Source organism: Astatotilapia calliptera, chromosome 10 (assembly GCF_900246225.1).
Source record: "Astatotilapia calliptera chromosome 10, fAstCal1.2, whole genome shotgun sequence".
Lineage (NCBI taxonomy): Eukaryota > Metazoa > Chordata > Actinopteri > Cichliformes > Cichlidae > Astatotilapia > Astatotilapia calliptera.
The window spans coordinates 19,821,901-19,847,446 of NC_039311.1; the positions used below are offsets into that span (position 1 = coordinate 19,821,901).

General features: G+C 41.2%; 2 protein-coding genes across 9 annotated transcripts in view; both read left to right on the forward strand.

Moving 5' to 3' along the window:
* On the forward strand, positions 1-5,437 carry znrd2 (zinc ribbon domain containing 2). The gene is made up of 4 exons (XM_026183037.1): positions 1-144; positions 579-730; positions 3,354-3,438; positions 3,980-5,437. Exons 1-4 carry the CDS (start codon positions 129-131, stop codon positions 4,414-4,416), a joined length of 690 nt encoding a protein of 229 aa, XP_026038822.1. The 5' UTR covers positions 1-128; the 3' UTR covers positions 4,417-5,437.
* Positions 5,438-9,371: 3,934 nt separating this feature from the next.
* LOC113030281 (EH domain-binding protein 1-like protein 1) overlaps positions 9,372-25,546 on the forward strand; it is a 28,718-nt gene continuing 12,543 nt past the window's right edge. For 4 of the 8 annotated variants that reach the window (XM_026181562.1, XM_026181563.1, XM_026181567.1 and 1 more), the window contains exons 1-12: positions 9,372-10,312; positions 14,099-14,156; positions 14,236-14,331; positions 16,144-16,197; positions 16,379-16,557; positions 16,766-16,884; positions 17,004-17,093; positions 18,750-19,502; positions 20,437-20,502; positions 20,597-20,734; positions 20,856-21,101; positions 21,242-21,446. In XM_026181562.1, the coding sequence (XP_026037347.1) occupies positions 10,209-10,312; positions 14,099-14,156; positions 14,236-14,331; positions 16,144-16,197; positions 16,379-16,557; positions 16,766-16,884; positions 17,004-17,093; positions 18,750-19,502; positions 20,437-20,502; positions 20,597-20,734; positions 20,856-21,101; positions 21,242-21,446 (2,108 nt within the window). In that variant the 5' untranslated portion in view covers positions 9,372-10,208. The remainder of the gene's footprint in view (positions 10,313-14,098; positions 14,157-14,235; positions 14,332-16,143; positions 16,198-16,378; positions 16,558-16,765; positions 16,885-17,003; positions 17,094-18,749; positions 19,503-20,436; positions 20,503-20,596; positions 20,735-20,855; positions 21,102-21,241; positions 21,447-25,546) is intronic. The other 4 variants (XM_026181568.1, XM_026181570.1, XM_026181566.1 and 1 more) reach the window with 3 other exon arrangements.

The window sequence follows — 25,546 nt, forward strand, 5'->3', positions numbered from 1 at the left end:
TTTACCACTAATTAACACTAGGGGCAGGCGGCTGTGCTCAAATATTTGCCGAACGCGGAGGAAGAAACGAGGAGGAAGAAGGAGCGTTGCATTGCGTCATCACGTCCAACGTGTAGCACAGAAGAAACATGGCTTTGAATGGAGGTTTGTGAACTTGTGTTGTAAAAACAAGCTGACTTTGACATTTCTGCTGCTTTCCTGCATTGTGATTTAAAAAAAGAAATTCTTTTTATTGAGGCTGTTCCTCTGGGTTACTTTATTTTTGCTTTTAAATTCTTCGCTGCCAGCGTAAACATGTTGTTAGCCAAACGGTAGCCCGGCTGGTTTGCTAGCTAGCTTGTCATTTCCTAGCAGAGCAGTTCACCTGTGATAGTCACACTTCAAAACAGTGCCAAAAGGGTTTTTGTTTTAATCCCGGTGAAACTGTAAAGTAGAAGCAGACATATAATAGTATCCACAAGTTACAGCAGCGCTTAAGACTGTTTATAATCCTAAAGTTTTGAGAATACGAAAGAAGGATAGTTGTGGTCTGAAATCTGAAAATAAAATGAAACGTTTCGGCTGTTACTGACCTGCAGATGAAGAGGATTTTAAGTGGGAGCCTCCAACAGAAGCAGAAATGAAGGTGATCCAGGCTCGTAGGGAGCGGCAAGACAAAATCAGCAAGCTGATGGGAGACTACCTGCTGAAAGGGTACAAGATGCTTGGAGAAGCCTGCGAAGTGTGTGGGGTGAGTGAAGCAGGACGCTGTGCTGTGTTTGTCAGGTTGGGTGAGTTAGCCTTTGATATGTTATCATGATATTTTATTAAATATGCAGTAATTATATTTCTAAGTATATAGAAAAATATCAACGTCCTGATGATTGCAGCTCCCAGCCAGCAGCAAACAAAATGAAGACTGCCTAATTTGAAGTATGGATCTATTGTCAGAAGATGCCAGCAGGGTTATAGTGCAATAGTACTGACACTGCATGATAAACAGTGAGAGAGCAAAGGCCAAATGTAAGCCCAGAAATGGCTTAAATAATGTAATCCCTGGAAATTTTAAGTAAGAGCTTAAAAAAAGGTTAAAACAATAGCAGTTTCGCAACAACTATTCCAACTAAAGGAACTTAACCTGCACCTAATAAAATTGAATAATATTTTCTACCTGGGATGTCATATCTTAGTTGAGCTTTTTAACCACCTGTTTAACAGAAGGTCGTTTTGACCCTCTTGGCATTTTAAAAGTTATGTGAATTTGTTAAATTAAAACCCCATCATCATCATCATCATCATCATCTCGTATTTCATCAAATACTGAATTTTGAGTGTGGGATCAAAAGGGAAAAATATGAGTGCTTTTATCTAGAACCACGGAGGACATCATTTTGACCCCATAGAAACTGATGTGAAACCACTGCTGTAGCAGAATCAGAAAGGGTTTTATTGCCAAATGTTGAGCAGGTTTACAACATTAGGAAATTGCTGCCGTGCTTCAATGCAAACACAGGGTTGCCCAGCAATACCATGTTTACACTTGAGCCAGAACTTGCCAGATATGATTTATTTAAAAACTCTATGTAGGGGGACTGTAGTTAGATCCAAAGTAAATAATTATTGCAAAGCTGAGGATGGGATTTCAAGCCGAAGTGGAGTGGTAGAGAAGCACTGTGTGACTGAATGTGTGAGGAACCAGGAAGGTTGATGGCTGTGCGGCGCAGCAGAGGAGCCGTAGCTGAAATGAATGGAGAGCTAATCCGAGCAAATAAAGAGTGAAATCCAGAGCACAGCAACCAAATCAGTTTTAGTCTTGAGCAGGAGAGGTGAAGAGCTGCAGGCAGAGGAGTGAGCACACAGATTGGGTGATCAAAATCACCCCTCCTGAGGGTTCTAGTGTTTATCGTCTATAAACGTTACAGTTCTGTTAGGATGTCCCAAAAGGGGAAATCTGATAAGTATTACAAACGCATAAATATTGAAAAAAAAAAAAAACTAAAATAGGGTAAAGTGTGAATTTTATAGGTTAGTTTTAATGTAAAGATGGCACAGATAGTTCTTTCAAACTATATATGAGATTTGTACATTTATATTTTCCTCATTTTTTTTTTCTTTTCTTCATCTGCCTCATTCACCACTTCTCCCTTATGCCCACCTCATCCTCTTCCTGCTCACCTGTAGTCTCATCTTGTGAACTGAATTACATGCTTTAACATAAGAAAATGTCCATTAAAAATACTTTAGTCCAGATTTCACCTGGTTGTCAGCAGATTAGACACTCCTGTCTCCAGACAGCTGGCAACATACCAACTATAACACCACCTGGTTATACGCTAACATTGTGCCAGCTAAATAAAAATCCCTCCCATAAACAGTTTGATTACACTCTCACATCGTCTGAGATTTTATTCATAGAGGCTGACAACGTTAGATCCACTTAAAAGAAAGCTTCTGACACAAGCTCACATCAGGGGAAAAAAGAAAAAGCAGTGGTTACTGACAGAAGTTCAGGATATCCTCAACAACTCACCTCAGTATCACTGTCATCAGGAAGGAGTGACTTTCTCTGACTCATCACCAACTTTTACAGCCTCCTTCAGAAGCTGTAAAACACCCCCACTCTAAATGCATGTGGGGGATTCTCACCCAGCTTGTTGACAGCTGAGGTAAACGGTGATCCGAGAGTCTTCACTTACCACACATGAATGCCAGACAAAGTGACTGGGATGAAAACGTAAATTATCGCCTAATGTTTAATTGAAATGTGTGCCCCCCCCCCCCCCCCCCCCCCCAATTTGTTGTTAGGTGTAATTGTTGTTCAGATATTTTAAAATATAGTGTGTATACAAATAGTAGTAGAAACGTGCATTTAAGGCATTTAAGGTTTAGAGCAACTGTTATGGGGTGTAGAGGGTTAAAACCCTCCTTTACCACCATGTTAACTGCATCAGTAATTTCAATCCACTGTACGCTCTTCCTGTCATGTGGAGTGCCCCAGTGATGCTCAGTGGAGTCATGTTTACATTCGGTTTCACATCACCAGCTGCAGATTTTTATTTATTTTTTTGTTTGGCTTCATAGCCTGGTTGTATTTTTGCCTCAAGCAGTGAAACAACTTTTTTTTTTTTTTTTTTTTTTTTTTTTTTCTCTTCCTTTTGTTAAGTAGCTCCTTTGGGTCCTAAATCATCATCTCTTGTTAAACATGCCTGGGCTTGTGTCATCATCTGTGCTAGGAAATATAAAAACATGGTTTTGCTGTGTCATTGATGGCACAAAGTGGCACTTTTTTTTTTATTATTATGTAAAAATGTATGCAGGTGTTATCATGAACAGAAGGTGAGGAGTGGCATCATTTATGTATTTGTGTTTTTCAGACTATTCTTCTCCAGGACAAACAGCAGAAAAACTACTGCGTCTCATGCCAGGAGCTGGACTCTGATATTGACAAAGACAACCCTGGTATGCATTAAAAAAATTTTATTTAAAATGTATTTATACAGGTAAACCTCATTGAGACATGGGGTCATATCTTCAAGATTGACCCGTTTAAATATCTATACAGAATTAAATTTTAAAACATTAGAATTCATATAAACAATTAACTGGAAAAAATAAAACGAATTTAAAAAACACAAAAAAAAAAGAGTAGCATTAACACATTAAGAGTAGGAGTAGCCGTCCAATGATGCTTTCTCCAGTGTCCTTAGAATTTGCTTAAAACCCTTCAGCTCAACCAGACAAATTTACATTTAAAGTTACAAATGTCAAGTTGTTTAGAAGATTTGGAAACTGTCATTTACACTGCAAAACTAGTTTGAACATAAATTGCTACTCGACCACCCTTTCACAAACGGTCTGCACAATAGATATTTAAACCTTTAAATCACACAGTCTTATGTTTTCCATGTAAATAATTATAAATATCTTTTCAAAAAACATGCATATGTTAGCCCACTTTGTGTTCTTGTTACATTGTCTGCCCTTTCTTTCTTCCTCCCAGCCCTGAATGCTCAGGCTGCATTGTCCCAGGTGAGGGAAAGGCAGCTCGCAGCCCAGTCCCCCACACCGTCCCAGACTCCTGAGCTCAATGACAGCCCCAGCAGCAGTCAGGGAAATATGTCCATTCCCCAGCCTAGACCAGAGCACTGTGAGGGGGCTGCCGCAGGTGGAAGAACTCCTCTGCCTCCACCCGCTGTCCCTCCTCCTTCAACTCCAGCCTCCACTGCAGCCCTGGCACCAGCTCGTCCCTCAGTTACTCCACAGAGCTCTGCCCAGCGACTTGTGTTGCAGGAAGCCGAGGAAGCTGTCCTCACCAAACTTCGCTGGGCCACTAACCAGTTACAAAGCTCAGCCTCACTGGAAGCGAGCATCCAGCTCTGCAGCCTCATCAACAGCTGTGCCAACTCGCTGCGCAGCCTGAAGGAGCTCACCCAGTAGCTGCCACAGACTGGCTGAAACCCTGGAACACTGTTTCTGCTTGCCTCTGTCTTGGAGTAATGACTCTGGTTCAGCTTCTCTCTTGCTTAGAGATGATTTCAAAATTGGTCAAAGTATTATGAAAATAGGAATATAACATCAAAAGTGCTCCGGTTACTCTTGGATTAATGTAGTTGTATAGCTGGCAGAAATGTTACAAATTTGACTGTTTTTTCACTCTTTTGGAAGTTAGAGCTGATATTAATCTAAAAACATAATTAATTTAACCCATTCTGTGATTAAATTCTTCTAATATGGTTTAATCTATAGAGCAAAGAGATAAATGCCAGTTAACACATGTTTCTATGCATTTCCATTGAGAAAAAGCCAGCTTTTTTGATACAGCACCACAAATGCTGGACCCTGAGTTGAAACCACTGATGTCAGTGTCTGATAGAGGGGCTATCACCAGATATTCACCAGTGATTTGCTGAAGCAGCCAACAGAGTCTGTCCTGCGTTGTTATCTCCCCTTAGAAATGACCCTTTCTTCCTCTCTTTACCACTCGATTGTCAAACCTGTGGAAATTTGGGATGGTCCTCCTTGGGCAGAACTGGCTTCACACTAGTCACATGTCGGTGGAAAAGAGTTATAAGGGATCTTTTACTACATTCAGATTTATAGTCAGTATTTTTGCCAAAACGCGTCATTCCTCTAATGTGGCCCTGTATTGTCTCACAAAGCCTGCTGCTCATTCTGGCTCTGTTTCTGTTGTCTCTGCCATTGTGGCAGTGCAAAGATGGTCATTGTAGAAAGTTTTTGTTGTATATGTGTTTGATGCCTAATGGTGACGGTCAGGTGGCTCGCCGATGTGTCTATGAGAGCGCGCAGAGTTCGGGAGTCAGACATAATACTTTGAAAAAAGCTGAGAGCAAATATACTCTGAATTGTATGTTGATAGAGGAAAAGCCAGCTTCAGTGTTGATCAAGGTAGTAAAAGATTTCTAATAATGTATCACAATAAAGCACTTCTTGTTCAGGAGCTCTGCAGCTTGTTTCTTTTCATAAGAGGGCTTCATAAAAGCTGGATCCATACACAACACCATCCACACACAAAGGGGGGTTTAAAGTCATTTACAGGGGCACAGAAACACATCAAAATAGTTTTAATTTGAGAATGATGTGTTGAAGCAAGTTCAAAATAAATGTTTATGGCTTTTGCATCATCTCCATGCAAGTTTTGATTTATTGCGTGGCAGGCTGGATTTAACTGGAGTTAGAGAAGTGCTTCAGTTAAAGAAAACACTGTTGTGCACTTTATCCGAAAATCGGGACACTCATGGTGCTGTTGCAGTCGGGTGAAGCAGGGATGCTGTCTGAAAGCTTGACTTCACATTTGTTACTCCCACATTACATCTAGTCTGCTTTGCACTTGGAAAGTGTGGTTCGATGGGGCAGCTATTTTCTGTGAGAATAAAACAGAAATAAGGACTGTTTCCACTTAAGGTTTGTTTTCCATGTTTTATCTGTGCCATTGCGTCTCCCGATGATGTGATGGAAGAGTTTGTGCCACGGAGCTGACTGTCCACTGGGTGGTGTCTTTTCATCACTGAAGCTGCTGCTGCTGCCCAAGGGCTTGCAACATCCTGACCTCCAGCAGGGGATGCTGCTGGGGCTTGGAGAAATTGCACATCAGGTGAGGAAGCATCCAGTCCAAAAGTGATCATCTTCCAGATTGTGGTTTTTTTTTTTTGTTTTTTTTTTTGTTTTTTTTTTTTATATTGGTAAACATTATAGATAACAGGATTTACACAGGAGGTTTTATAGAAAATAAAATAAAAATGACCTGTTTTGCAAGCCACATTCATCTTTTCACACAAATATTTATACAGCAGTTTATTCTATGCACTTCGGAGCTTCTTTTACCTTGCATCCACACCTATACCCAATTTAAACTACTACGCCCTGTCAAAAACACTCAGTCATTCTAATGACTCCATAACAGCGTCTCAAAATGAAACTTGAGCTGTAGTTGTTTATTTTATTTTTTTCAAGTGGCAAGCACAGATGTTTTACTTTGGCGCTTCTCTGTTCTGTTCAATCCCTCTTTGAATGCTGATAATGGATTCTCTAAGGAAGTGGAGAAAGATAAGAAGCACACAAGAGTTCTCTCTTCTTCCTTGTCTCTTGCGATTTCTGAGGCTGGTGACGTGGATGAATTTATCCTCAGCAGCAGAGGTGACTCTTGGTCTTCATTTCCTGGGCCGGTCATCATGTGTGCTAGTTTCATCGTAGCACTTGATGGTTTTTGCAACTAAACTTGGGGACACATTCCAAGTTTTTCCATTTTCTGGACTGACTGACCTTCAGTTTTTAAAGTAATGATGGGCTGTCATTTCTCTTTACTTAGCTGGTTGGTTTTTGCCATAATATGAATTCTAACAGTTGTCAAAGAAAGCTGTCAGCTGTGTACCAGCTGTGACTTCTGCACAACACAACTGATGGTCCCAACCCCATCAAGAAGGCAAGAAATTTCACAAATAAACCCTGACCTGTGAAGCGAAAACCATTTCAGCTGACTACATCATGAAGCTCATTGATAGAAGGCAAAGGCTGTCAACAAAGCAAAGGGTGGCTACTTTCAGGAATCTAAAATATAAAACATATATATGTATTTTTTTGCTACATGACTCCATATATCTTGCTTCATGCATTTGATGTTTTCAGTATGTGTCTACAATGTAGAAAGTAGTAAAAATAAAGAAAAACCATTAAATGAGAAGCTGTGTCCAAACTTTTGACTGGTGTGTGTATATCCATGACAGCTTTATTTGCCATTCTCCTGATGTGATTGGTAATGTCAGAGGGGAAGTTTGAAACAGTTTATAACAACTTATGTGGCCGTTTCTTCCTCTTATAAACCTCAGGTTGAAATTTAACCTTAGATTAGTTGAATTTATCTGAAAACATGAAGTTGTAAAGTCCGTTTTCTCTCGTCGTGCTGCATGCTTGATATGAGAATTGTGTAAAGGTTCCCTAATCTATGTGGGATCCAGAACTTTGCAACTTGGTAAAAATTTACACTCATTCAAAAGTTGTATGCTACTCCAAGCAAAAATACACTAACTTGCACTCGCTGTCCTGCAGGAGCACTTACAGCCACTGCTGGAGAAGAAAATCAAGAGAGACGAGTAAGATCAGATGTTAGCACTGTTCAGGCATATTTTGTGCCATCTACATGCTCCAACGTGCTTGTTGTTTGATTCTGAAAATGCATGCCTGCATTCACAGAGATGTGAATGCAGGCATGCATTTTGTGGTTTCATGAGGATTTTGTCATTTTTCTCTGTCCATGTTTAATACAAAGAAACTTACTTGTTTTTTTTTATGTCGAACAGGATGCTTTCATGTTCCTAATCAGCTGTTTGCCACTGTGTGTGATACAGTGGGAGGTTTTAGAGACTCTGAGTTGCAATCCTAGAGTTTCATCCTTCACACAGTAGTATCAGGGAGGTTTGTGATTTCTTCAAGATTTTCTTACTTCACTTCAAGGTGTTAAATGACCATAGGTTTTCAACAGCAGTGTATGGGGGAAAACAACCTGCTTTTTAAAATTATGCATACAAGACAAACCATTTTGCTTCCTCTTGAGACTCCAGCGATAACAAAATCGACCTTCAGATTATAGGAAATGATTCCTGAGTAAATCCTGATGAAATCCTGTTCAGAGGTCATGAATGCAGATATATTAAGCTGTCATTAAACGTTTGAAAGTCAGTGTCTGTGTTTAACAAGTGACTTTGCACATCATGGTTTTTCTTTCTACTTTGCATTGAAGTCTTGGAATATAACTTCAGCGTGTGCCACAGATATGAACAGTATTCCTGCATTCGGTTAAAGACAACCAGGGGGTGGTATTGCCAAATATGACCAACAGGGGACATGCTGCCTTCAGCCAAGAGAGAGCTCCTGCAGTCCTCCACCTTCTCCTCCTGCTTCTCTGAGGTCATCCTACATGGCTGCAGCATGGGGAAAACCATTTGCTTTGGAGAGATGTCTGAGAAGAACGTCTCACGCTGTTCTCTATTTATAATCAACACATGTTGTGGATATTGTTAGAATATGCCTCTCTGTCACTCTAAATGAGAGTTGGGCTGAATTTCTGTGTGTGTGCGTGTGTGTGTCTGTGTTCATGCTCTCTATCTCATCCATCACCAGAATGTTTTTGTGGTTTGGCCTTTTAGGCTCAATGCAAATGTAAATTTTCACACTGCTCACTGCTCGTCTCATAGAAGCCTTTTTTATCACTATTGGTATCATATGACTCAGTTACTGTAAATTCAACAGTCAGTGATTAGTAAAACAAATAGACATCAGAAGGGGTGGTGACAGCAGGCAAAGCTGGAAAGGGGAATAATACTACCAGAGCTACAATACACTGACTTGTGAGGTCAGTACCTACAGCTGGGAAATAACCCAGATAGGCAAAGAGAAACAAAAGTGATATGAAAATAAAAGAGACAACACAAAAATGACATGTTTGTGCTACAGTAGAAGAGGCCAGACAGCAGCAAGTGTTTACAGTAGACAGAAATTCGTTTTACTGACTGCAGAGAGCACCAATTAACAAAAGAGGGGATGAGATGACACCGCAGGCTGTTATGTGTGTGTCTGTGTACATGTTTAGAGTAGGATTGGGCAGAGGTACTGAGAGGTATAATGCTGTGTTGAATACCGAACCAAAGAGTAACATTAGCCCAACTCTGAGTCATGAGAGAGTTACCCCCCTGCTGCTGCTGCCCCACACTCCTCTACTCCAGCTGCCTCTGTCCATCCATCAATCCCTGTTCTCCATCCTATAAATACACTCCTGCTCTCACTGAGGAAAATCCCTGTGCCTTGACCTATCTTACACACACGCATACACACACAAACACACACTGGTCTGTAGTCTATTGGCTCTCCTCAGTGGAAACTATTCCTCTAACTACATGATCCACACTTTCCTGAGTGAGCGTTGGATGACGCAGCCGAAACTCAGAAAGTGATTTCAGTTATATACCCAATTTGAAAAACGCAATTTCAAGACACAGTGTGCTTTCAGCTTGCTGGAGATGAGATTATGAACGGCTGATTAAGTTAAATGTCAGATAAGGCTGTTCAAGATAGCTAGGATCAAAGTCTGCAGGTATAACTGAGGACTGTCACCTCAGTGCCTCCACACAAGCAGCAAGATAAAGGAGTTTGCATACCACTGCATCAGTCTTTGCATATCCTGTCTGACTCTGCCTGTCTCTCTGTTGCTGGCTGCTTTCACCCATGAAAAAAGGGAGGGTTAACTAACTCTAAAGGAAGCAGACCTATATTACAACAACCCCACGCTTGAGTCAGCTGCGCCGTCTCCACGTGTGGATTACTGGCAGAAAGAGTCAGTGAGAGCTCCTGCAGTGGTCTGACTGAAACTTCGGGCTGCTGTCGTATTAATTTGAAGCTTGTGTTAATGACAGAGCGGAATCGGTTCCTCTTTACTGACTCTTCAGCTGCCTGTTCACGGTGTTCGGCTCTTGCTTCTCGGTACATGGCGACATTTCTGTCCTTTTTGTTGTGTGTCAGTGTGTGATTCAACTCGGTGCCAATGAGCGCAAGTCACAGCTTGTGTGAAGTTCATTATAAGCAACAGGAGCAGCAGCAGCAGAGAAGGAAGAAGAAAGCCTTATAAGGAGCACAAGCAGCGGACAAAGTTGGATTATTGTCAGGCGGAGGGCTTCTTCAGTTTTCCTCTTTCTTAGGTTTTATTTTAACCGCTGGAAGTTATGACTTCGGTGTGGAAAAGACTGCAGCGAGTTGGTAAAAAGGCTTCAAAGTTTCAGTTCATCGCTTCTTACCAGGAACTCGTTTTGGAGTGTACTAAAAAATGGTGAGTAAATGCGCTTTTCTGCATCTATTTGCTCACGATTTTTATTGTTGGAGATGTGAGTAGCCTCCTGATACCGTGTGAAGCCTGTTATTAGCTATAATAAGCCTTCTAGGACTTCTATGTTTATCTCATATCGTGGGTGTTTTCCGCTACATTGAGGACGATGAGGGCGTCCCCCATGTGCTGAGCTGACAGTGCGGGTTCGATTCCCCACCCCGCCTGCGTGGACGTGATATGTCCACTGCTGTGACCATGCGCATGTAGGACCCTCTATAGTGTCCAGTCATGCTCATCGTTGTTAGTTCATGTCTGGGATTTAAATAAACTATTTTATGAGGCTAAAGCTCGTTAGGTTACACAAAACTTTTGGAAGCTGAAACGTTATATGACTCAAACTGATATACGGAAAGCAAAATAAGTCAAAAGTGTCAGCTTCAGGGGTCAAGGGCAAGGTTTTTAGACTATAGCTAACTAAGCCAGCTACTTAAAAAAAAAGAGATAATAAAAGAGTTGATGCAAATAAAACAAAAACTTAGAAAAGACACTACAATGCGATTAAAAAAAATACAAAAAGAAATGTTAATTTGTCAGCAAAAGTGTGAGGCACTGGCATTAAAAAAAGGAAAGTAAAACTATTGCCATGCAGTCATGTGAAACAGAAAGTTTTCACAGGACTCTGTGCAGTCCTGCCAAGCACGGTGGTGGAGGTGTGATGATTTGGGCTTGTTTTGAAGCGACAGGACCTGGAGACCTTGAAGACATGGGATCAGCCATGAACTCCTGCATATGAGGCTATCTGTCCTTGTCACACCTGTCATGTCCTTGCATGACCCAAACTGGGTCATGCAAGAGAACAATGATCCCATGCACAGCAGCAAATCTATCAAGAGTGGCTGAAAAGGAAAAGAATCGATGTGTTGCAACGGCCCATTCAAAGTCAACCTGATTGAATTTACTGCAGGACCTTAAGAGAGCTGCGTATAAACAAATGCCAAAAAACCTCAATGAACTGAAGCAACACTGTAAAGAAAGGTGAGCTAAAAATCCCCCATAATGATGTACGAGACCAATAAAGATACAGAGAAAAGCTCAGTTTAAGTCATTGATGCTAAACGTTTTTCTACAAGCTACTGAATCATTGTGTGTACTTAGCGTTTCACATAACTGCACGAGGACTGTGAAAACTTTCTTTTTCACGTGACTGGAAGTGGTATTACACATTATCATAATCTTAAAATCCCAAGTGCAATCTCCTCTGTTAACAGCTTCAGCAACATCTTTAAACTTTCACCCAGTTGTCAGTTTGGACCACACTGCACCTTCTTATCTGTTCAGATTACATTAAATGATGTATTAATTGGGTTTCCAGCACAGACCTCAATAAAGAACAGAGTGGCTCAAAAAGGTTTAAAGAGTTTGATCAACAGCAGAAAGACACAGGTATACATCTGTGGTGTAAAACCTATAAAGGCAACTGAGTGATTTACTTCCTACATTCAGAGTGATGAAATCAGAGTCTTTAACTTCCACTGTCATAACCACAGACAGAGAAGGAAAGGGAGGAGTAAAGAGGAAGTGAGGACACCACCAGAGATTCATCCAAAGTTTCAGTCATGTGTGCTCAATGTATGTGTTGGTGATCAACACATGTTTGAACGTGATTAAACTCTGAGGTTACTGACAGGAAGTGAACTCTTTGGCCACATGTGGGTCCCTCTACAAATATTCTGTGCGCATGTGTCTGTGTTTGAGGGGGTGTTAGCCTATTATTTAAGATCATCGACTTTCTGTACTGAGACACATGTTCAATAGTAACAAAGGTGGCAATTTTAAGTAAAAGAAAGGTTAGGGTCAATCAGGTTGGATAAAAGAAGCAAAAATACAGGGGGGGGGGGGGATTTAAAAAGGACCCGGAGACATCATTTAGAAAATGAACTAATGTTGACAGAGGCGGTGAAGTGACACAGGCATAATAAAAGACTTAGCAACAAGACTATTTTTATGTCTTAGAAACGCTTCATGTGACCAAACCATGAGAGATGTTGGTGAGTAAGTGAGCAGGTTTGCTGAAGAGACAGCTACGCTTATATCTAACACTTAGCGCTGCATGCGGACATTTCAACACAGAGGCGAGTCATGTTTACCACTCATCTAAGCAGTCGTGGGATAAGAAAACTATTGTCTGTTGAGCTGTGGTGTGCAGTAATCACATGTTACTGAGCTGTATTGCACCACCATTGTTTGCTTCTTTAAAACCAGTGTCAACTCTCCACCGCTGCCCATTGTAACTGTGCCCAATAGATCTTTTCGCATCTTCGTATTATAGATTATATTTCCTTTCAGCAAATGTTAATGTCTCTGATTTTTATTTAATGTATTCTTTCCGTCTCCTCTGCATCTCTGTGCCTACCAGGCTATTTCTGATGGCACTCCCTGACCCCCTGACACACATACCGCACAAACACATGTGCTCACAAAGCCTTCTCAGCCATACTTGAACACTGATGCACTGAAACGTGAGACCACATGGACCATCTAAAAACTATTGCTGTCGTTTTTGTATGTATTGGAATACTTCATGTATAAATGTAATGTAGTAGGGCTTAGCAATGAGATTTAAAGAGTATTATGAGTTATTCCTCCATAGCGGTGAGAGCGGTGCTCTTTGACTCATAGAGAGCACTTGGCTCTCAGACTGCGGGATTTTTAAAAGTAGAATGGGAGGCAGAGCCTTAAGCTTTCAGGCTCCTCTTCTGTGGAACCAGCTCCCAGTTTGGATTCTGGAGACAGACGCCCTGTCTAGTTTTAAGAGTAGGCTTAAAACTTTCCTTTTTGATAAACCTTATAGTTATGACTGGATCAAATAACTCTGCACCCTCCCTTACTTACACTTACAATAGACCTAAGTTGCTCAGGGCTTCCCATGATGCACTATAATTCTGGTTTTGCCAGAGATTTCTTCCTATTAAAAGGGAGCTTTTCCTTCCCACTGACACCAAGTGCTTGCTCATAGGGTGTCATCTGATTGTTAGGGTTTTCTCTGTATTATTACAATATTTTTGTTGTCCACTTTTTAAAAATGTTCAAAAATAGTGCGGTAAAGTGCTGCAAGACAACATACAGAATTATTATTTCCCCTGGCCCAGACAAAGGAATAAATATGAATAATATATAACATTGTTATAACACTATTATTGACATTTATTACTACTATTAGTAGTAGTATTAGTGGCGGCCCAAAGGGGTATTATGTGGATCGGTGCCTGCATTTGTTAGTATCTTGTGTCCTGTTATGGGGGCTCCTCTCTTCCTGTCATAGGCACGCCTTATAGTCATACAAATTTAGGTCATATGACTGTGCAGCTTCCTGTCTCACTTCCTGTGCCACAGAGGGCTGAGAAATACAATAGAAACACAGAAACAGATGTTATAAAACACACATTTACAAAAAGACAGGTACACACTTGTAACATGTTTCATGTGGTAACTTGTTGTACTCTAACACTTTAACACGTAAATGCACAGCATCACATCTTCACAGACCTGCATAGATTTGCTGACAACCATCTTCACAAATAAACACACATCATGTTCTTTCATTGGCACAGAGGAATTATTATTCAGCAGTCACAAGATCTCTTACTTGTGTTATCTAGTTTGGATCGTGTCTACTTTGTTCTGAGAACTCGCTTGCTTATGAGCAAAGAGTGTATTAGGTATGACTGACGTACAATGGCCTGAGGGAAAATGGCACTTCTGTTTTGATGTGTGTTCGTGTTTCTTTAGGCAACCAGACAAGCTGAGGGTGGTGTGGACCAGGAGGAACAGACGAATGTGTTCCAAGGTGAAGTCACCAAAACACCGCACACATAAACACATACACACCTCCTCACAGCTCTGTTAATGCGTTATTTCTTCTGCAGCTCCACAGTTGGCAACCTGGAATCAAGAACCCCTACAGAGGCATGGTAGTGTGGCCTGTCCCGGAAAACATCGACATCTCTGTTACTCTCTTCAAGGTACCAACACCCAGTGTACAGAGTGTACTATTTACAATGTAATAACAAAGTAAATGAAAAACCTGAATAAATGAGGGAAACATATAACAAAGGTCAGGGCAGTTGTTTCTGGGTGGCTTGAACAAGTTAATCCTTGTGTGAATGGTTTACTGTGGCCCTAAATGTTACGAAAAGTCCCTTTTAGAAAGATCATTTTTTAATCCTTCAGTAGTTTAGAATACTTTATTAAGCCAAAGTTTAAACTTAGGCTTTCCTTAGAGTCAAGTTAACACCATGGTTAGTTAGTGGTTAGTCGCATTATCTCATAGCAAGAAGGTTCTGGCTTCAAATGTTCTAACTGGTCTGCTGTGTGACTCTGGACCCTGTTCCTGTGTGGGGGGTACTGCAGGTACTCCTCCCACTGTCTAGTCATGCCTAGTCATTTTAGGGTGTTTGGTGATTCCGAATCGATTTAAGGTGTGGAAGTAATATAGATAAAGAGTTTAATTGCTCAGAATAAAAGAGATGTAGAATATATATGCGGGAAAAGCGGTCAGTAAGTGTGGAAAAGTATATATAAGGATGAATATAGACACTATGACATTAAACATGGGTTAACAAAGTCCTGTTGTAAAACTTCGAACTGAGCATTTTGACAATTTGGCATTCTGAAGCCAAACATGATGGATATACCTTTCATTATCATCCTTTGTATCTCCAAAAGGGACTATAATTTAAATGTGTTTTAGTAAATAAGACTCAAGACCAGCATCTAAGACCATAAACTCAGCAGGAAAGTGTTGACTGAGGTCACAGACAAGGGAACAGAGGCTTATTATTCCATAGACTTCCAAACAACCAGTCTTCTTTTTGCTAAAGGGGCTGCTCTCTGCTGGCCTTTAAAAAGAATGCATGTTTAAGTGCTGGCTGGACTGGAATTGCTTTTAAGTCCATCTTTTAAATAAATTCAATATACAGTCATGTGAAAAAGGTCATTTCCACAGGACTCAAATCAGTCCTAAGTACAGTCCATGAATCATCAGCTTATAATCCATCTTTAACAGAAATAACTTGAAGTAATTGTTTTCTGTGTAACATTATCAGTGTTTCACATCGCTGTGGAGGAATTTGGGCTACTCTTTTTTTGCTAGAAGTTTCCATTTGTTTATCCACAACGCTCTTAAGGTCCTGCCACTGCATTTAAATCAAGATGAGATCTGAATTCTGACTTTTTTTCAGTCATTCTGTTGGAGATTTGTTGCTGTGCTTGATAAACTGCATAATTCTAGCCAGACTGTAGCTGTCAGACAGAAGTTTCAGTCAAACTCGGTGCTGTGCAATATGGCTAAACATCTCTATTCTGGTATCATCTCATTGTTCCAGAAGTCTTGTAGTTTTTTAAGATACAGCATTGCAAAGCTAAGCCATGCTGCCACATTCAATATGCAGAGTTACCTACTTTGGTGACTCCCTGTGAATAAGGGAAAAAACTGAAAGTAGCTTTCTGAGCGTTGCAAAGTCCAGTCTTTCAGACCAGGAAACTGCCCAAACTCCAGCTTCTATTGAGGTGCTCACATGTGTTAGTGATTATTTAATCAAGTGAATTTGATAAGTATCACTTGGCTGCTACTTACCGTCTCCTAGAATTAAAACCAGATAATTCCTTCCCTCCTGGACACAGTAACAGTGTACTGCATGTACTCCTGTTTTTCACAGGACTTTATAGAGTTTATGTAGTACACCTGAAGACTCTGGCATATGTGTGGATATGTGGATACAATTTTAGGAGGATGTCCCACTAAACAGTCTGTATTTTTATGATAATCCCCTCAGGATGCCAATGCTGATGAATTTGAAGACAAAGAATGGACCTTTGTCATTGAGGGTGTAAGTATCTCTCTATGCCTGACTAAAACTGTTTATAAGTAGAAAAATAAACAAAAGGTTTGCCAATAAAATAGCCAAACCTAAATAGCTCAGACATCCAGTTATAAAATTCAGACTCAGCTTAATCACCAAGTAGAAATCAAAGAATATGGTGTATAATACTTGTTTATGTTATTTACAGGAAAATAAAGGTCACCGTAAGGTGCTGGCATCCGCTGACATCAACCTGAAGCGGTTTGCTAGCCCCACGCTAACCCAGACTGACCTGACGCTGAAGCTGAAGCCACTGTCTGTCAAAGTTGTGGAGGCCACGCTCAAGCTGTCCCTCTCATGTGTCTTTATTCGAGAGGGAAAAGCCACGTGAGTAGTTTAAGTTACCACTACTTACTTACTCTTACTGCTGTTCTACATCAGGGAGGTGTGACAATAGCACTTTTAACCTGAGTTTAATAAATGAGTCATAGCTTAAAGAGTAAAAGCATTTGAAAACACTTTTTTTTCATAAAGAGTGCTTCCTATTGGTGGGGTTGGTAATGAGGTTGTGGTGCGTGTTTTTCTTGTTCTTCAGTGATGAAGACATGCAAAGTCTTGCCAGCTTGATGAGCGTCAAACCCACAGATATCGGCAACCTGGACGACTTCAATGAGAGCGATGAAGAGGAAGATAAGAAGTCTGTGACTGCCACAGGTAGGCAGGATTACACCAACACAGTTTTTTGACCTCTTGACATTTCCTTTTCCTCTGCTTTCCTTTTCTGTTCTTATTTCCGTATGTTTTTCCACTCTGCCCTTTTTCTGCTGCTCCAGTTGTCCCACACACTCTTACCCGTCCAAATCGCCCTGCTCCCCCTCCACCTGACAAGCGACACTCCACGGCATCCACTTTGCCATCCTCAGGTAGCGCTTTCTCCCCCCTTGCTACTCTCACTTACTGTTTGCATCTCTGCCTGTCTCTCACTGGCTAGCTAAGTTTATATATATTGCAGTATTTCACATACTTCTGTCATTTAGTCTGTGGTCCTTACTGCATGAATGGACAGTCCTTTGGACACCACATATTTCTCGTCCACATACTAAACACGATTAGGAATCATGTGATGGTAAAATACTGCCACCAATATACTGAAGTTTACGCGGAGACAGCATTGAACACGCTGAGGTTTTTGTGTCCAAACAGACATTAGCGTTGCTTCATACGGTTTTCTTTTTTATTTGCTGCAACTACGTTGTATTTGAATTTGGAGAGACATTCAGACGCAGAGGAGTTCTTCCAATTAAATATTTCAACAAGTGGTGCTGAAGGCTCTACAGTATCTTTTAGCTTGACAGTGCCTATTAGCTTTTCTTTAGTGATCATGATTTACTACAACTTGCAGTTTCTCTTTGCAGCATAGCTGTAGGTTGTAGAGTTATACAAGCTGTGAACAGCTTCTAAACAACAATTCCAAGATCATCAGTTCAAATAATTGTATAAAAGCACATTTTGCCAAGGTGTTAAAGAAAATCCAAACTGTCACTGTCGGATGAGAGGAATGTGGTTGAGGTGTTCAGGAACAACCAGGAACCATCAAGGCTCAGGCCTGCTATGAACCAGGAAGTGCTGGAACACCAGCGTCACTGTCCATAGTTAAGTGAGTTTTACATCACCATGAACTGAGAGGGTGCAGAGCAAGAAAGAAGCCTCTGCTCCAAAGTTGATTTGCAGCTCCTCACATGGAGAAGCCAAATATCTTCTGAAAAAAAGTTTTTGATCAGACTATTTCGCCAAAATGACAAGAGGTATGTTTGGAGTACTAAAGGCGAGGCTTTCAAACCTATGAACAATGCACCAGCTGTCAAGCATGGTGGTGTTGGTAGCGTCATGCTCTGGGGCTGTTTTGCTGCCAGTGTTACTGGTAGATTACACAACGTTTATGAAATAATGAAGAAGGAGGACGACCTCTAAATTCTTTCACTTTACCACAAGGTTTGGGAACTACACTTAAAAGTCAGGTCTGTGCCAGGAAACCAACCAATTTAAATGAACTCTGCCAATTCTGCTAAGAAGACTGCTGAAAACTTCCAGCCAGAATTATGCCAGAAGCTTGTTGATGGCTACCAAAATCATCAGGTCAAGAGGAGCATTTAACCAAATAATTGTGGGGGTGTATTTGAGCCTGAATGTATTCTTTTGACCCTGTGTTAATTAGAGAAAACCCTAAATAAAGTCGTTATAGATGTTTACTGCACAATTATTCCACCCTGGAAAAAGAACAATTCAAAGAAATCACTAAACCCCCAAAATTATCATGACGTTCATGCCAATGATGGTCAGATATTAACTTGTGACCACAACTGTCCAAATGAAGATTTATAAATGGACTTTGGGTTATTTCTTCTTGTATCACACCTAAGAAGGAATACCCATAGGCTTATCTCAAGAGTAACCTAGTTTGCCATTCCATTGCATCATATTCATATGCACATTTCATTCACTTTTCTTTCTTACTCTTTCTTTTCTAATCTACTTTCATTAATCTATCCTTCTATCCATCCTTCCATGTATTAATGCAGCCAGTGGAAGTGATGGTGGTCCTTCCAGTCTCGCTGTGCACTCTCGGCCTCCTTTACCAATTGCCCCCCGCCCTTCTCCACGCCGCTCGCGACATCCCTTGTCCACTACTCCTGTCCAGTCAGAGATCCAGCCATCCCCTGGCCCCTCCCCTCAGCCATCACCCAGGTCCAAGCATAAGAAATCTGCCAATCCTGTTCTTCCTGAAGCTTCTTCTCTGACTGACTCTAAAGCTCCAAGCTCCCAGATCACAGCAGATGCTCCTTCAATCCAGAGTATGCCTTCTGTCCTTCCTCTGCCTGATGTGCCCGCCCACACTCCATCTCCTAAATCCTCTGAATCTGTGTCTCCTTTACCTCCTGCCTCACTGGTGTCAGTTCCTGTGAATTCTTCATCCAGTTGCAGTGAAGGTGCTGCAGACTCAAACACACTCTCTTCTCTGTCCTCAAAGGCTGCCTGTGTACCTCCCACGAGCATTTCTTCTGTACCTCCCAAACTTCCCTCCACTTCACCGTCATCACCTGAGCCCATTGTAACATCATCTTCCATCACTTTACAGAAGTCTTCACTAACCGTATCTACTTCTCTCCCGCATAAACCCAAATCCACTGGCTCCCAGCCCCTTTCTATCAAATCTTCCTTCCCAACAAAATCTACCCTGTCCTCTGAACCTCCATCATCTCACCCTCCACTCACCTGGACCATCTCTCAGCCTCCCTCTCTGCCAAAAATCTTCCAGTCAGGCTCTGCAAAAGGTAATGAGAGGCTGGCTGGTAGGCATGCTGCATGCTTCAGACAAACTGATGAATGATGTGTGACCGTCTGATTTCGTTTCCACTTATGTATGATTTAGCTTCATGCCCATGGAAACAGATAGAGTGAAACAGAGAATGGACTGTTGTGTTGTGTTGGGAGGAAGCTATATGCATGTTCAGCTTGTGATGATTTCAGAATTTTGAGTGAAACATCTGAATGTTGTGTGACTGTCTCAGAGCAAGATAAATTAGTTGTTTATGCTCATTCTTATATTCATTTTTTAAATAGTTTGCCTCTTTTCATTTAACATCTGTCAACATTCAAAGTCTGCTCTGTCTGTCGAATATTAGCTGTTTGCTTAATCCTTCATGTAACTGAATCCATGTGGCTCGTGTACAGGCGTTAGTTACATCTATATATTTAAATGAGCCACCCATCTGTCATGTACTATTACAAATATATACTTGACTGACTCTGACAGTAGCTCTTCATATAGACAACAATTTGAAGAGATAAGAATGAAGAAAAGATGTGTTTTTGCGACAGGCAGCCAGCAACAAAGTGCCTAAAGATTTAAAGATACCATTTATTTACTAGGTTTGTTCTGTTTAAACACAACACTGGTCCATCCCTTGAGTTAGGTGCCCTTTTTATCCTTCAGTGATTCATAGGTCATTTTTAAGTGGCTTAATAAATTAAAAGAATTAAAAAAGCTTTTGGCCCTGTAAAACTACATGCAAAAACACATACAGATACAGACCTGAGAAGGCATTTTTAAGGATTTCATAGTTATAAAGTGAATAAAATAAAATATTGTACATAACTCTTTTCTATATGTCTTTAAACTGGAATAATGTTGTTAGCTCACTCTTTCCTTATACCAACTTTAGTGTTTCTTTCTTCCTCTTATGTTCACACTTCTCTTCTCCTCAGCTCCTGTTTCATACCAGTGGCGCCCCCCAGAGGTTCAAACTGCAGATGATTCTGCTTCAGCCTCTGGTCTGTCTCTGTGTTTACAGTCTTAACAAAAGCAATGCTTATCCTCTCTGTTCTCTGTTTAATAACTTAAACATTTTGTGTTATCCTCTGGCAGGACATTCTCATATTTTCAGACCTCAAATTGTCAAGTCAGTCGCCCGCCCAACTTCTCCCTCTCCTTTTTCTTCTGATGCCCCTCTTCTTTCATCCGTACCCCCTCTTCCAAAATCTCCCACCTCTAGCTCAGAGTCAGGTAATTGAAGGCAGCTTTTCCTATTTCTGATCTTTCATAGGTTCTGTAGTTATTTCTCAGTGTTTCTCCTCTGTCTTCATCCTGGAAATCATCCTTCCTGTCATTCCTTCTCATTTTCCAGGTGCTCACGGAGCAAAGTTGAAATCTGACTCTGTTAGAGCTGATGGGGACATCGCCCCTGTTCCTCTGTTAACTAGTCCTGATCTTGATGCCCTCTGTGACCCAGTGGCTCCAGTCTGTCCTGCTTCTATCCTCTGCACTTCACCCACTCAATCCTCTTCTCTACCAAAGCCTGCCTTTTTCTCCTCACCTCTCACTGTATCTCGTCCTTCTGCTCCTCCAGCACATACCAGCTCCAGTCGGTCAGGTACACTGGCCTGCAAATCATCCTCATTTCAAAGACATTTTCCTCATTCTTCTATCTGAAAATATCCAGTTTAAAGCAAAAACAGTCTTTCCTCCTTTTGTGCAAAGTATGTTCTGATCTTTCCTTCTCATTCTGTATAGGCTTAACATTCCCCCTCGCTCAGGTGGATGAGGAAACGACCTCAGCAGTGAAAGAAGCATCCGCAAGCCCTCTGCACCAATCCAAGGATTCCCCCAAAAACAAAGGGACAGCTTTACACAGCAAGATGTCCAATCAGCCAGTCAGAGCAGCCCAGGATTCAAAGGTGACCATCGCAGAAAACAAAGTCGGACCAGTGCGGATCAGGTGAGGTCATGGGACGATATCACATGAAGGGATAAATTTAGATTGCAAGGTTTGGTGCCCTGAAGATATGTTTGGCCTGAAACTGCTGTGTGAGTGGAAATTCTGTCAGACCGCAAAGGTTACGCTGTGTCTTGTGGACTGGGAGCAGATCTAACTGAGTGCAGGAGAAACAGCAAAGATGACAACACTTGTTCATATTGAAACAAAGACAAAAAGTTAGAAGGCTCACTTCCTTTTTTTTCGTCTTCCTGTAATCTTTTTGATTTGTTTTTAAAGGCAGTCTTAGATGTGCTGTATGTTTGAATTTGCGATACTGTTTTAAGGAATAAGGAAATCTTTTTTTGGCAGATTTAAACATAAAAATTCAATTGATGACCTCAAGTATTAATCAAATGACCTCAAGCTGTTATGCTCACATAAAAACTGGAAGCAGGGGAAACAGTTTACCTGGATTGGCAACAAAAACAAGATATGAGCTCCTAATAAGCGAGTTTTAGAAGAGCTCATCGACTCAGTCTGATGTGTCAGTCTGGACTTTGATGCTGTACAAAGGTAACCGTCTGCTGGTGGAGGCTTCATGTTTAGTGGAAATCTGTGAACGCTGCAAGACAACAAATAAGCATATTTCCCTAAACAGCCATCTAAGACACCCAGATTTAACTATTCAATACCACTGATAACATAGCTGCTGGACAGCAATGCTCCTACAATTGTTTGGTCCTATTTTCAAACAAAAATGGAACAAACTATAAAAACCTAATAAGGAGCATTGATCATTGGCTTATCAGCTCTAACGATCATCCAAATTATCCCCAAATTAGTGCTTCAGTCTGCTGTTCATGTTACTAGATGAAGGACTACAATAATTGTCAGTGTGCACTTCCCCAGCGCATCACAGTTGCTTCTTGTTTGTGATTGTGCTTCCATGATGCTAACATATGCCAACAGTTGCAAAGCGCTTTGATTTCTGCCTCCTGTTGCCTTGATATCCTGGTCTGGTCTGCACTCTCAGCTTTCTGTAATCTCAACTGCTTATCTGTTGAGCCTGACCTCCAATATTTCTGTCCCTAGTCCTCCCCAGACCCGCTCAGAGCTGATCATAGCGCCACCCCCTCCTTGGCCCTTTGCTTCCTGCGAGCGCGCCACTCCCCAGCAGCCCTCCACCACTGTCGTGGCAGCATTTATAACTCCTAAACAGCCCAATGTTCCAGAGCAAATTGATGTTAAAAAGCCTTCCAGTGAGAGTATTAGTAGCTCCATTAACACAGAAAAGCCGCCCTTGGCAAAGCCAGAGCCAGAGCCTGACTTTGATGATGTCATCTTTGAGTCGCCTAACCAGAGACAAGAATCAAGGGGTTTGTTTCTGGAAGAGGATGACTCTAAGCACGATACTATCAAAAGGTGTCCCCCAGGGTGAGTATTTATATTCAAGGATGCAATCAGGAATAATTATTTTCGAAAACAAATGCTAAGGTTGCAGAATGTGAAGTGATGATGAAGGTGATACACGCAGACAGAGAAATAAAGCCTTAAGGTATATTGTGTATCTGTTCTGCAGTCTTGAACAAAAAACCAATGAAAAGAAGTACGGAGAAAAGCAATTAGAGGGAGCAGCAATCGCAAAGGAGCAGGAGAAGCAGAGGGAGGCAGAAATTCAAAAGAAACAAGAGGAGGAAAGGAGGCGAAAAGAGGAAGAGCAAAAGGCCATGTTCTTAAAGCAAGAAGAGAGGAGAAAACATGAGGAAGAGAAGAAGAGACTGTTGGAAGAGGAGAAGAAGAGACTCTTACAGGAGGAGGAAGAGATCAAGAAGGAGAAAGAAAGGATGAAACGTGAGGAGGAGAGACTCCTGAAGGAGAAGAAAGAGAAACAGGAGAAATTGAGGGTAGAAGAGGAGATGAGGAAGCTAGATGAGGAGGAGAGGAGAAAAAGAGAGGAAGAGATGAGACTCCTGGAGCTGGAGGAGGAAAAGGAAAAACTCCAGAGGGAGGAGGAGCGAAGACTTGAAAGAGAAAGATTCATCAAAAAGATGAAGGAAGAGGAGGAGAAAAAGATAGAGGAGCGGAGAGCAGTTGAGGAGCAAAGAAAAAGAAGGGAGGAAGAGAAAAAGAGGCTCGCAGAGGAAGAGGAAAAAAGAAAGGTGGAGGAGAAACGCTTGAAAGAGGCCAAAGAGAAGGAGCAGCAGAAAATAATAGAGGAGGAAGAGAGAAGAAAAAGGGAGGAGGAGGAGAAAAAACTCAAAGAGTCAGAGGAGAGAAAGAAGAGAGAAGCGGAAGAAAAGGAGAGACGACTCAAAGAGGAGAGAGAGAAGGAGACAGAAAGGATGGAGAGGAAGAAAAAGGAAGAGGAAGAGAAAAGATGTGAAGAGGAGGCGAGGAGAGAGAGGCTCTTAAAGGAGCAGAAAGAGAAGGAGAGGATACAAAGGGAGGAAATGGATAGAATTAATAGGGAAGAAGAAGAAAAGAAGAGGCAACTACAAGAGGAGATGAGAAGGCAGGAGGAGAGGAGAGAGAGGCTCGTAAAGGAGCAGAAAGAAAAGGAGAGGATACAAAGGGAGGAAATGGAGAGAATCAAAAGGGAAAAAGAAGAAAAGAAAAGGCGACTTCAAGAGGAGCTGAGAATACAGGAGGCAGAGAAGAAGAAAAAGGAGGGGGAGGAGAGAAAAAAGAAGGAAGATGAGGTGAAGAGGCAGAGAGAGGAGAAAGAGAAAGCTGAAATGAAAGTGAAAGAGGAAGAAGACAGGAAAAAGAATGAAGAAAAACAAAAGCAGAAGCTGCAGGAGGAGGAGATGGAGAGAAGAAAGAAGAAGGAGGCTCGAGCAGCATCGGTCTGCAGTCTGGAGGCCAACAAGTCAGATGAAGACAAAGAAAAGATGAAAACAGTTCCCTCCTTGTCCATTTCTGAGTTAAACACACACATGACCCCTGCTGGTACCAAACACGCCAACGCGGCTCTTAAAAATGTGACACAAACAAAACTTCCTGCTCCTCACTTCCCTCCGCTGGTCAAAAGCAGCACTGCATCCAAGCGGCTTCCCTCACAAATTCCCAACCAATCACAAGACAGAGAGTATGCCCCTCCATCAGTTCGGAAACCAAACTCCAGCGAGCGGTGAGTTATAGTTCTGAAATAAGTGGTGATTTCACTCTGTGCGTGCTGATTGCGCTTTGTGTGGTCTGTAAACACAGATGGCTTCTTCTTTAATCAGCAAATGAAATCAGAGAGACTCAAAACTTGAAACTGAGTTCATGATCTTAAAAATCACTTATTTCCGACTTAAAGCTGCGTGAAGCTGAATCCGTCTGATTACTTTGTGGTGATTTTTTCAGGATTCTCTGCTCTCTCGCCTAATACTTCTGCCAAGGAGGTCATGTTTTTGTAGCTTTCCCATGTGTGTTATTCTGTACTTAAACACAAAGATGAATTATTGGTTGAAAGTCAACAAAAGGCTTAAAATTTATAATGTATGATTCTTACAAGTGTACTATGTGTTGTCAACATAGTACTGTATAAACATTTAAAATATCATCTCACTTTCAAGTTCAAAATATTGATCTGATGGCCAAATTTATAATAATGCTATATAGATCTATTTAAAACTATGTTTCTTACTGCCACTGCTTGTACTGACAACATATATCCATATATGGAATGATCAATGGCGATTCTAAGTATAAGGTTACTTTAGACCTCTGACCTCTTGTGAAAGGTCAAATAAGCTGCCTTTGTTTGTATTGGCAACGTTCAGGAAATGATACTGGGGATTATAAATAACACTTAAATTATAGTTTGCATCCAAATATCAGGTCACATTTGACATCTGACCTCACTTTTACATTTCACATCTGCTTTTTATTTAAGTTAATCCCAAAATGTGTTACATCTTTGAAGACAAATATAATTTATGTAATATATATATAATATATATAGTATAATGCTTTATAATAAGCTGAAGGTATTCAGCTTAATAAAGTGAATATATACAAAACACAGTACTGTTCCCTTAGAAGTACATACTGCCCAGAGAGTGAGCAGCTTTGGTGGAGGTTTGCATCCTGCTGTAATAACTGGTACTGATATCGGTGGTCTTGCCCCTGGTATA

Coding starts and splice junctions, on each gene's coding strand:
- znrd2 (XM_026183037.1), top strand. Junction 731..3,353: donor AAGCCTGCGAAGTGTGTGGG/GTGAGTGAAGCA, acceptor TGTGTTTTTCAG/ACTATTCTTCTCCAGGACAA. Junction 3,439..3,979: donor TATTGACAAAGACAACCCTG/GTATGCATTAAA, acceptor TCTTCCTCCCAG/CCCTGAATGCTCAGGCTGCA.